This window comes from Chrysochloris asiatica, unplaced genomic scaffold (assembly GCF_000296735.1).
Source record: "Chrysochloris asiatica unplaced genomic scaffold, ChrAsi1.0 scaffold00221, whole genome shotgun sequence".
NCBI classification, from domain to species: domain Eukaryota; kingdom Metazoa; phylum Chordata; class Mammalia; order Afrosoricida; family Chrysochloridae; genus Chrysochloris; species Chrysochloris asiatica.
The window spans coordinates 4,091,329-4,104,819 of NW_006408739.1; the positions used below are offsets into that span (position 1 = coordinate 4,091,329).

Here is a 13,491-nt window from a genome sequence, read left to right on the forward strand (position 1 = left end):
CACACCTTTCTTAATTTTAAACCATTCAGTGTTCCCATGTTCTGTTCAAACAACTGCTTCTTGGTCCAGGTACAGATTCCTCATGAGCACAATTAAGGGTTCTGGAGCACTCATTCTTCACAATGCTGTCCATCACTTGTCATGATCCACACAATCGAAAGCCTTTGCATAGTCAATAAAGCACTTTCTGATATTCTCTGCTTTCAGCCAAGATCCATCGGACATTAGCAATGATATCCCTCATTCCACGGCCTCTTCTGAATATGGCTTGAAGCTCTGGAAGTTCTCTGTCAATGTATGATTGTAGCCGTTTCTGCATTACCTTTAGCAAAAAGGTAATTTGCTTAGGTATTAATAAAAGCGTGTAGTTGTGTGTATCTTTTAGAAGTTCACACTGAAATATTTACAAAGGAGAAGAAACAATGTCCAAAATTTGCTTCAAAATGGTTTTGGAATGGGAAGCAGTATAAAGAGAAAAGTAAACAATAAAAAATGTAAACATTAAAACAGTGAATTAAAGATATTATAGTTTGAATTATGTCCCTGTAAAACATATATTGAAGTCTTAACGTCTAGGTCCTGGGAATGTGAACTTATGTGCAAACATGGTCTTTACAGATCTAGTTCATTATCATGAGGTTATATGGGAGTGGGGTGGGCCCTAATCCAATATGACTGGTATCTCTCTAAAAGGGGAAGAGAGACTGTGAAGACACAACAGGTTGGAGTTCTGCAGCTACAAGCTAAGGAATGGAATCCCATAGATAAGGAAGGACCTTCTCCTAGAGTCGTCAAAGATTGGATTTCTAGCCTTTAAAACTGTGGAAGAATAAATTATCCAGTTTGTAGTAATCTGTTAGGTTATTCCTCAGAAATGAATATGGCAGGATTAAGAAAAAAATTGTGTGTCTATGTGTCATAGACTGAATTATATTCCCCAAAAATATGGGTCAACTTGGCTAGGTCATGATAACCAGTATTGTGTGGGTTTTTTTTTGTGATCTTCATTTTATAATATATTTTATACCCTAAGGCATAGGGTGGGTTGTCCCTTGATTTACAGCCTTACAAGAGAGTATGATACACATCCAGTACTTACTCAAGTTAAACACTTTTCTGAGTCATACCTTTTATCTTGCAAGAGAGAAAAGAGCAGAAAGAAGAGGGGCCTCACAATTAAACGAACAAAAGTCAGGAGTAGAGCAAATCCTTTGAAATTGGGATCGCTGGGCTGAAATCTCCTACACAGAGGGGAAGATGGATGCCAAAACACAGGGTGCTCTCCAGACTCACAGATGGTGAAAGGAAGGAAACAAGGACCTTTCTGCAGAGTCTACCCAGACAGAAAGCATGCCCATTATTGCTGGTACTCTGAATTCACATTTCTAGCTTCTTGAACTATGAGAGAATAAATTTTTGTTTGATAAAGTCATCCATTAGTGTTATTTCTGTTATAGCAGCATTAGATGACTAAGATAATATGTATGTGTGTGCGTGTGTGTGTATTTAGACAACTAGCTCAGAATATTCTCAGAATTTTATATTTAAATTAAACTTTATGTCCCTAGCAATGTTAACTAATGCCTAGAACATTCAAATACTTATATGAATGCATGAAAGAATGAACAGATGAGCTATTTAATCAGAACCATACTTCACAATCTATAACATCTCTCTTTTGTGTGAAATCACTCTAAAGTAGAGAGAATTGACTTACATTATGGTAAAATGTCTGTTAAATGAAAATTTACAGTTTTTAAAATGAGGCTGAGATCAATATTGTTGTTGTTGTTAAGTGTTCTCCAGTCAGTTTTGATTCATAGTGACCCTGTATAGGTTTCCAAGGAGTGACTGGTGGGCTTGAACCATCGATCTTGTGGCCAGCAGTCCAGTGCTTATCCTATAGCGCCACATCAGGACTCCTAGATCAAAATTTGTTGTTGTTGTTAAGTGTCATCAAGTTAGTTTGACCCATAGCAACCCTACCTAGGGTTTTTGAGGAGTGGCTGGTGAGTTTGAACCGTCAACCTTGCAATTCAAACCAACCTGATGGTCGAGTACTTATCCTACAGCCCCACACCAGGACTCCAGGTCAACATTATGAAATTTAAAAAATTTTAATTCAAATAATAGCATTTACTCAATCTGTTACAATTTATGTAGCCCCAAAGTAAAGATCAGCACAAAAGTTCACTTAAAATAACTAATACTACATATTCACTTTGTGGATGAAGAATTTTAGATAAACATATAAAAGACTAACATCATACACTATTTGCTTGGTCTACTGTAATTAAACATAATAGTATCCCTGCAATTATCCACAATCAGATCATTATGATCTCTGAATCTATTTACTCTTTGAATATCATGCTATAGGGACTTCAATTCTACAGAGAAAATTAATTTAACTTGGCAAGTCCTGGGCTTTGCCCTACTAAATTACAGTTGTCTAAAGTACCATTTTATTTTCTAGTATCTTCTATAACATAATCCAGTACAATTTCCCTCCCAAACAAACCAAGGTATCGTTTAAATGAGTGAAATCCTAAAACTAGGCCACACTTCTTTGTCATAACTGTGCTATATGACTGTAAGAATTTTCATGATATAATTTTTGCTCGATTCAAAGGATTAGAGAGTTGCAGAAAGAAAATCTTAGATTAAAAATGAAAGCTATTATAGATTAAGAAAAGACCTTAATCTAGATTGTTTTATTTATAGTGAGTCTTGTACAATACTTGGAACAAAATCAGAGTTTAATAAATTACTGATGAAAATAAGAAATGATAGGAGATTTCATCAGTAATAGTATAAATCTAATGATACTGAAAATGCTTTAAACTACCCACCAATCACGGTTCACTAAACCAATCACTGGAAGTAAATTATAAAAGCATCTGAATTATATCAGGATTAAAAGAAGGTATTAAATGATTTTAATCTGCCAAATAACTTAAAATATTTTCATTGCTTTTAATGTATCTTTTCCCTGTGACTCTCTACTTAAGAGATAAATTATTTGAATCCAGAGTACCATTCATAAGGTCTCTGAATACATTACCAAAATTTACTTGTTCATTTAAACAATCTCTCATATTAATTTCATAATTAACAGAAAAACACTAGAGTACAATGTTTATATGACTGACTCAGATATTTAGAAGTGAATCTAGGAAAACAGAATTTAAGAAATGCCTTTAAAGTTATAATACATAATTCTAAGCTCAAAATTAAACTTTGAGAATATCTATCTATTGCTATGAGATTAAATGAAAAGTAAGAGAAAAGGACCAAAAGCAGATTGACTAAATGTTCAGTGTAATTTCTTAATTAACTGTTTGGCTGGTTATAATCATGTTACTAAACTATAAGAAAAAAAATCTGTAACTATTCACTACACTGTTGTTATTGTTAAGTGCTGTCAAGCTGGTTCCATCTCATAGCGACCCTAGATAGGGTTCCTGAGGAGCAGCTGGTGGGTTTGAACCGCTGACCTTATTCACAGTCCAGTGCTGATCCTATAATGCCATACCAGAAGTCCACTAAGAACCTACAACTCTGAATAGAAATGTCTGATAGAAATTTAAGAAAACGTTGGTTGTTTAACCTATCAATTTATTTTTATTTGAGGTATCAAACATTAAAAAAAGTTTATATATATATATACATATATATATATATATATATATGTACACTCCTTTTTAGCTTCATTTCCAAGTATCCTACACCTATTTTCTTAAGCCCTGTGGGAGTCTTTCAGAGTCTAAATTGCTTAAATAGCCTTTTGACAATAATACTTCACTTAAAATAATATGAAAATTTTTTTTAAAAAGTTGTCGTTGTTATTAAGTGCCATCGAGTCGGTTCTGACCCATAGCGACCCTGTGGAGGGTTTCCGAGGGTGTAAATCTTTACGGGTACTACACTTGATCTTAGCCAAAAGGCCGAGGCATAGTGGTTACGAATCGGGCTGTGAACTGTAAGATCAGCAGTTCGAAACTACCAGCGGTTCCGCGGGAGAAAGATGAGGCGTTCTGCTCCCGTAAACATTTACAGCCTCGGAAACCCTGTGCAGGGTCGCTATGAGTCGGAACCGACTCCACAGCACTTAACAACAACAATAACAACAAATCTTTACGGGAGTAGAAAGCCTCATCTTTCTCCCGCAGAGCAGCTGGTAGTTTTGAACCACTGACCTTAAGGTTCGCAGCCTGAATAGGAAAAACTATATTAGTTACTTTTTTACCTATATAAATATATCAACTTTTTAAAATTGCTTGAATAATCCATTCAGTTATAGCAATAACAAATTCTTTTTTCATTTGCTGTCATGCCTAAAAATGTACTGGGAATAAAAATTTCAGTCAGAGAAAACATTTCTTCCAGATATATGTTTAATTTTGTTGGGATGCAGGTAAAGGGATCCTTACTCATTTTTATTCAAAGAAGAGGAAGAGTAATTGGCATATTTAACCTTAACAAATATGTTAAATACTCATAGAGTTCCAGATTTTAAAAAACTTTCAGTGTAATAGAAAAAGATATCATGATTAATTAAAATATTTTTCCAAAATATATTTTACTGAGGTTTTTTCTGTGCCCTTGAATATTAAAACTTGCTTCCCTCAAATGGAAAAAAAGAATAACATGAAATAATTTTTTTTTAAATAGCGATATTTGAAACTAAACTTTTGCTATAATTTCAGAGATACAAAAGGTTCATTTAGTTTTAAAAAACTAGCATGATTAATAAATGAGATTTTCTAATACAGAATCATAGTCAGCATACATACAATTAAATTAGCACTACAGGTGACAGCACTTGGTCACTTAAAAATCAGGAAGGGGAGAAGGGACAAACAACTAAGGAAAGCAGGTGGTTGCAACAATGTATGGAGCTGAACTATGACCAGATCATAGTTTAATATAACTTTTTGTAGGTGAAAATTTAATGAACATGTGGAAAACAGAAGCAAATCATGAAGTATGAAGTATTTCCATTTGAAATGAGGATGGTGGTTCTGTACCACCAGCTGTTTATGGTTCACTGAATGAGGCTCTAGCTGATAGAAGGTAATTACCTCTTCACTCCAGGAAGTGAAATCTTTCTCATTCTGTAGACACCTCAGATAAATGGCCATGGGAGTGTGAGATCAAGACAGCATGCCAATATCAGTTTGGTTTTTAACTATCTCTTTAAACATTTGATTTTCTATTTTTTCCTATTTAAGTGTAGAAAAATGTGCATCTTGAAATATACAGAAGACTCCTCCTATCATTTTGTTTTTATAAAGACACGATGACCTTGCAAAGCAGAGTAGCTGTATGAAGAGTGTGCTGTCAATTGCATTAGAAAAGGATGGAGGTAGAAGGTTTTCAGATTTAAGAATTCTACTCATAGTTTTTCCCTGAAGACTATTCTAATCTCTCCATTTCTTGTCAGTTATTGATGTCCCTGGTATCCCTGCAATCTCTCCGCATTCACCTACTTGGCAAGGTCTATTTTATTTTATTTTCCCAACCTATCTCAAATTTCTCTTTATCCACTGCAAACGGCCACAATCTTCACTATTTCTCACCTGCACTATGGTCCTTTTATCTTAAATGTCCTGTCTCCCTGTTTCTAGTGTTTCTAATACTAGTCCAGTTAAACCAAAACACTACACTCAGATTAAGATCACTAAAGCACTATTCTGATCAAGCCAAGTTTCTATGTAAAAACATTTTGTTATTTTGACTCCAAAAATATCTAAATGTTTATGATACATCATTAAGCAAAACAAACAGCACTGGTGGTGTAGTGGTTAAGCAATCAGCTGTTGAACGAAATGTCAGCAGTTTGAACCCACCAGCTGCTCTAAGTGAGAAACATGTGACAACCTGCTTCCCTCCCATAGCACTCTCTACTCAGCTATGTTTGAATAATTCATTGTAATGGCCACACAGAACTAAGATACCATGCTCACAGTTATGGGGCTTATTAGGGAAGTAAAAAGGTTATACAATCCAGGACTAGAACTGTTCAGGTTACAGTTCTTTGGTCACGGCAGCCTCTTCTCTGCTGTACTTGCAGGTAAGCCTCTCTCTGGTCCCTTGGCCTCTTTCCTCTTCAGGCAATGTTACAAAACCCTTTTACCACTGCTGGTAAATGCACTCCACTCTGCTACAAGCTTCAGCAATAAAGCATTCTGCTTTAGCTCTGTGGGTCAGCAAACTTAGTTCCTCTCATTAAATGCCTATAGGCACTCCACTCCACAAGTGAGTTTTCTGCCTCATGAAGACACTCAACTTTTCTTGTGCATGCTGGGAAGTCTACCTCTCTGTTTGGTGCACTGGTTCTTGATTCTACTGCTGCTGCTCCTCTGCCACTACACTCTGCTGCTCCGCTGGTGGCATAGTTTTCTCTCCCTAGATCTAGGAGGTTCAATGCACAGGGATCCAAAGGATGTGTTCCAATCCTGGTTCTTCATCCTTGACGGTGAGGTTCTCCTGTTGCTGCTTTTGAGATAACTCATTTTATACACATTAGTGCTCCAAGTTTTTACAATCATAAATACTGATGTTAATCATTCACAATTGAATCATATGATCTCAGCATCTTCTCCCACCTTCTCCTATCCAGCCAGATCCGTGTGGGCAAAAACACTGTCTGGTGGTAATTACAAAGACTATGGGTAGAAGAGACACATGAAGTAATTCACTGCACTGCAATCGCTATGAGTCAGAAGTGACCCGATGGCAAAAAGGTTTGTTTCCTTTTTACTACTCTTTCCTACCTATGGGCCACTGACTCACATCACATCCTCCAGTTAGAATGTTATTCTCCATTTTTGCCGAAATTGTACCTATTTTTTATTCAGCTCAAATAATACCCCCTGCACAATGTCATTTCTAGTGATCCGTCCTAAAAACTCAAAAAAGCATTTCATCTTTATCTCTTATAAAATATAACATTTTCTACAGTGTATTATAATTTTTTGGTTTATTTGTGTGTGTAATAAATAGTCCCCATTAGGGCAGACATCCTTTATTAGTTATCTTTGGATTCCATTCAAGGCATAATATGGTGACTTTCTAAATAAATACGTGAAATTAGTAAATGCTGTCAAGGCAAGGGTTAGAAGATTAACGACCAACAGCAATGCTTAATTTTAGTTTTATCATAATTTTCCTTCTTTTCTTCTAAAGTTTCTTCTTTAACCTAACCTTACCTGAAGATATGTTATCCTCCTCTGGACTAGCTCTGTCAGATCTTTGGCCTCTTTTTCCCGCCAATCACCTGCTCCATCTGTTTGACTGAGGTAGTACAGATCCGTCATTATAGACCTATAAAAGCAAACAACATTGGAAATCGAACTCATCTGCACTGTATTACAGAGTCATGAGAAGAGAGCTAAATTCTTTATAAAGATTGATGCTAGTACTCATATTTTATTTTCTATCAAGGCTGTGACATTCAGCAATTGGTCTCTATCATTCAAGATTCATTCTTACAGTTAAGTTTTTACTGCTGAGAAAAGCATACTTTTTTTTTTCCAGGCTAGTCAGCAGCACTTATTCCTCAACCCCGAAAAAGTACAACAGAGATTAGGAGGGACTGGACACGCAGGGCAGAGAAACTGGTTCATTAATATAAGAGAGAGAAAGACGCTGATGCTAGTATTTCTTAATAAGCCATTGCAATTCAGTCAATCCAACTTTTCAATAGTGTCTTTCCATATCCCCTTTTACATTGTTTTCATCATACTTAAATATTCTGAGTGGTTAGAAAAACATCAAAGGAAAAAGATGATACCACTCTTCAACAGTGGCCTGAACCAGGGGTTCAGAAAGCATTTTCTGTAAAGGGTCAGATGATAAATATTCTAGGTTTTGTGGGACTCTTTTGCCTTTGTAGAAAAGCCACCATAGATGCCATGCAAATGAAAGGGTGTGACTGTTTCCCAATAAACTTTTATTTACAAAAACAAGCAGAGTCTTAGATCTGGCCCAAAAGCAAAACTACGTCTACTGCCATCAAATCAAAGTGACTGTAAATCTTTTGGGGAGCAGACAGCTTCATCTTTCTCCTATAAAGTAGGTGGTGGGTTTGAACCCCTGGCCTTGCAGTTAGGAGTCTCATGCTTATCCTACAGTGCCATCAGGGCTCTTTAGATTTGGCCTGGTGATGGTGGTGGTGGTGGTGGTGTGTCATGGAGTCAATTCTGACTCATAGCGACCCTGCATAGGAGTTTTCCGAGGGTATAAATCTTTACAGGAGCAGAAAGCCTCATCTTTCTCCAGAGGAATGGCTGGTAGTTTCAACCTGCTAACCTTTAGTTTAGCAGACAGACTCATAACCACCATGCTACCAGAGCTCCTTTAGATTTGGCCTAGGGGCCATAATTTACCAATCTCTGGTCTAAAGGAATACTTTCCTACTCTAAATAACATCAGTAATTTCAATTATAACATGCTGTATTTCCTACAGTGTATACTAAAATCCCCGGTAAACTAAGAAGAGAAATCTTAGGAATAGCAGAGATGGCTTTATTCATACTCCATTAAATAAAAGCTATGCTTGCACTTACCAGAAAAGAGTACAAAGACACCTTTTTCTAACATTGTCAGCACCTTTCCCCTGTGTCCCTCACCCCCAGACTACCACCACCACCACCATTAAACTCAACCTACCAGGAAATATATGACTAATCTCTGACTGAGCCACCATCTTCTTGTAATAGGATTACTCAATAGACTCTGAACAGATGCCCGTTTCCACCCTTGTTTACCTCTAAAATCCATTCTCAGTATAATAGTTGCGTTGTTGTTGCTGTGAAGAGCCATCGAGTTAGTTCCAACCCATAGCGACCCTGTATAGGGTTTCCAAAGAGTGAATGGTGAGCTTGAACCACAGATCTTGCAGTTCAAACTGACTTTGCATTCCAGCGCATTAACCCACAGCACTACATGAAGACTCCATCCTCAGTCAAATCATGTTGCTTCTTTGCTCTTAACAAATGGCTTTTTATCATACTCAGAGTCAACATCAGTTATTACTTTGACCTAAGTGGTCTCACAAAATATGGCCCATAACTTTGGGAGTGTGATAGTTCTGTACAATAATCAATGTACTGTGAACTACCAGGTTGGTAGTTCAAGCGCACCAGTAGTTTCATGGAAGAAAGATGAGGTTTTCTGTTCCCTCATAGATGTACAGCCTCAGAATCCTTATATAGGATCATCATTATGAGTCAGAATCGATGCAACAGCAGTTAACAACAACAACTACCTCTTTGATCTCATCTTCTATTACTGTCTTCCTTGCTTCTGTACTTCAGTAACAGGCTAACCTGTCCTTTCTAACCTCTAAACATGTCAGGCTTATTCCAGCTTTCGGCATTTACATTTACACTGGCCTCATCTCAAATATTCATTTCCCAAATAACCATGCATCTTACTCAAATGCCCTTCAAATCTTTACTCAAATGTCATTTTCTTAATGTGAAAAAATTCAGACTATCAGGCTTAAAAATCTACCATTCCACCACTACCACCAACCACTAGCTTTCCATTTTCTCCTTTTCTGATTCATTTTTCTCCTAGGAAGTATTATCTTCTAATATACAATATCATTAGCTTCTTTATTTTGCTTATTGTCGGTCTCCCACTACTATAAATTAAGTTCCATAAAAGCAAATCTTTTCTGAACTGTGTTTTTCTTTTTTATTAGCACTTAGAGCAATTCTGGTCACATAGAAAATACCCAATAAATCATTACAATGAATAAGTGAATGAAATGGCAAAAGAAAAATCTTCTCAAGAGTTTTAGGTAAGGATATAATGATAATTTTCACCCTTGCATAAATCTAATTTGGTTGTACAGGTTTGGGAATAATTGTTAACTACTTAAAGCCCCACTCATTCACTACATTTTGTATTCAATCCTCCTGTGTTCAAGGCAATCTTTACGAATATAAGTTGTTTGTGACAATTACAAAGTCAAAAATTATTTCTATTTGCCAGAAAATTACATAAAAAATAAAATATTTCATACATACACTTATAGAAAACATCTACAATGCCAGTATTGACTAAAAAGATAAAGCATTAGCTACGGGTTCAGAGAATACGTAGGAAAAACTAATCTATAATATTAAGTAAGAATAAAATGTAACAGATATTAAGCTTCTACTCTGGGCCAGATACCTATTGAAAACATTTCATTTAATTTTCACAAATACCTTACAAATACTTGAACCACCCACCCCATCCATAGGGTTCCAAGGACTGTAAATGTCTACACAAGCAGACTGTCACATCTTTTTCCTGCAGAGCAGCAGGTGCATTAGAACCACTGATATTTTGGTTAGCAGCAGAATACTTTAATCACTGCAACACCACAGATCCTCCTCATAAGTAGATAAGGAACATTAGGCAGTGAGAGATTAAATAATTTGCTCAAGTTCACAAAGCAGAGAGAAAACATAGTGGGAATTCAAACCCAAGCAGGCAGATTTTAAAGCATAGGCTTCTAACTTTATACTACCAAATATCACACTAGGGGGCCTAGAATTAAAAAAAAAATGTGAACTCTGTTCAATGTAAATACTTAAAATCATAAATTCTAAATCAGAAGAAAAGAGATTTGTGAGCTAAACAGACATTTTCCCCAACTTTGGCTTTACTATTTATTAACTTTGCTTTCTAAAAAAGTTAGATGACGTCTTTGAAACTTACTTCATCCTAAAATAAGTATTATAGTATATTATAAAACATTCTATATAATTTTTTAAAAGGATAACTGGTAATACATGCAAAGTGCTATAGCATCTATTTTTATGGTAGAAAAACTCGTTAAGAGCTTTTAACTTATATCTGAAGAGCATCAACTATTAATTTAACAACAAGAAAGGATGCATTAAGTATGGATAATACGCGGCAATGAAGGAGAAACTGAAAAGTAGTCCAGTTGCCTCTCACACCATGAAGAAGATTGATCAGTGAGGAGGAGGGCACATTTAATAAATGATGAAACCAGCAGCACTCAACAATTGTGATTTATCTTAACTTGAATGGCAAAGCAGCAGTTCTTAGTTATTGACTAGACATCAAACCATTTAGTAACTCAAAACAGTATATTAAATAAGATTAGTCTTATTAACTCTCATACAAAACTATTAGAATTACACATGATTAACAGAGAACACAAGATAACAGCTCATTTGAATGACATAAAACTATTAATAACATGCAATTAAAGTTTTTCAATTATGGCCTCAGATTAGAATATTATTGTTATTTTTACGTGACATCGACTCATAGTGACCCTATAAGGAAACACTGGCCAGTTCTCCACCATCCTCAAAATTGTTGTTACACTTAAGCCTATTACTGTTGCCACTGTGCCAATCTACCTCACTGGGGACTCCCTCTTTTTCACTGACCCTCCACTTTGTCAAAGCATGATGTCTTTCTCCAGGGACTAGTCATATCCAAACCCTAAACTAAAAGAGGAATAGCTTTGTAATGCTGCTTTGGAACAACAGGAATATCTATGAAGAAGGGATTTATTTCATGTGTCAACATTATGCAACCACAGGGCTCTTTGTAGCTTGGCTATTTCCATTTCCATTATTTTCAAACAGTAATATGTGATACTTTACTGACGTTTATATTTATTATTCTTGAACAAGATTCAAACTAAGAAGAGAGACCTAGAGATCTACTTCTGAAAACTGTTGTTAGGTGTCAATGAGTTGGTTCCGACTCATAGCAATTCACTGCCCAACAAGGAAATACTGCCTGGTTCTGTGCCATCATTACAACTGTTGTTATATTTGGGCCTATTGATGCTGCCACTATGTCAATGCATCATGTTGGGGGTCTTCCTCTTTTTCGCTGACCCTCCACTTTTCCAAGCATGATGTCCTTCTTCAGGGACTGGTACCTCCTGACAACATGTCCAAAACACAAAAGACAAAGTCTCGCCATCCTGGGTTACAAGGAACATTCTGAATGTACTTCTTCCAAGATAGATTTGTTAGTCCTTCTAGCAATCCCTGGTTTCTTCAATATTCTTCACTAACACCATAATTCAAATGCATCTATTCTTCTCCAGTCATCCTTATTCACTCACTGTCCCACTTTCACATGCATATGAGGCAACTGAAAATACTATGGCTTGGACCAGGTCCAATTCAATCCTCAAAATAACATCTTTGTTTTTTAACACTTTAAAGTCCTGGTGTGGTGCTGCACTGCAAAGGGGGTTTGAACCATAAGATCAGCAGTTCAAACTCACTAATCACTCCTTAGAAACCCTGTGCAGGGTCACCAGGAGTCAGAACCAACTCAACAGCACTTAACAACAATGACAACATTGCAGCAGATTTGCCATATGCAAAAAATCTTTTGAATTCTTTGACTGTTGCTTCCATGAGTGTTGATTGTGGATCCAAACAAAATGAAGTGTTTGATAGCATCAGTATTTACTCCATTGATTATGATGTTATTTATCGGTCCAGTTGTGAGGATTTGTGTTTTCTTTACATTGAGGTACAATTCATACTGAAGTCTTTGATTTTTATTATTAAGTATTTTAAGTCCTCTTTGCTTTCAGCAAACAAGGTTATCGTCTACATGTGGCAGGTTACTAATGAATCTTCCATTAACTCTGATGCCACAGTCTTCCTAACACAATCAAGTTTCTTTGATTATTTGCTCAGCATACAGAGTGAATAAGTATAATGAAAGGATACAACCCTGGATACCTTTCCTGATTTTAAACCATTCAGTAACCCCTTGATCTGTTAGAACAACTGCATCTTGATTTATGTACAGATTTCTCCTGAGCACAACTGTTTTGGAATACCCATTCTTCAAAATATTATCCAATTTTTCTGATCCACACAGTCAAATGCCTTTGCATAGCCAATTAAACATAAGTAAGTATCTTTTTGATATTGTCTACTAACTGACATCAGCAATGATAGCCTAGTTCCACGTCCTCTTTGAATTTGAACTGAATTTCTGATAGCTACCTGCTGATGGGTGTGAAGTCCTAGTGTAGACCGTAAGGTCAATTTGAAGCGCAAGGTCAGCAGATCAAACTCACCAGCTGCTCCTCAGAAACCCTAAACAAGGTCACTATGAGACAGAACCTACTCAACTGCACTTTACAACAGTAACAACCTGTTGAAGTACTGCTGCAATGGTTTTTAAAATTAACTTCAGAAAAATTTTCCTTGAATGTTATATTAATGATATTGTTCAATGATTTCTGCATTCTTTTAGGTCACCTTTCTTTGGAAAGGGCACAAATATGGATCTCTTCCCATCTACTGGCCATGTAGCTGTCTTCTATACTTCTTGACATACATGAATGAGCACCTACAATGTTACATCAATTTGCTGAAAACGTGTCAATTTGTATTGTCAAATCCTAGAGCTCTGCTATTTGTCAATGCCTTAAATGCAATTTTCAGATCTTCAGTACCATTGGATCCA

The 13,491-nt window shown here is 36.2% G+C and overlaps 1 protein-coding gene across 1 annotated transcript in view; it reads right to left on the bottom strand.

The window, feature by feature from the left end:
- FUT8 (fucosyltransferase 8 (alpha (1,6) fucosyltransferase)) overlaps positions 1-13,491 on the bottom strand; it is a 266,134-nt gene that overhangs the window by 161,862 nt on the left and 90,781 nt on the right. Inside the window, exon 4 of the mRNA XM_006873057.1 lies at positions 7,215-7,329. Within this exon, the coding sequence (XP_006873119.1) occupies positions 7,215-7,329 (115 nt within the window). The remainder of the gene's footprint in view (positions 1-7,214; positions 7,330-13,491) is intronic.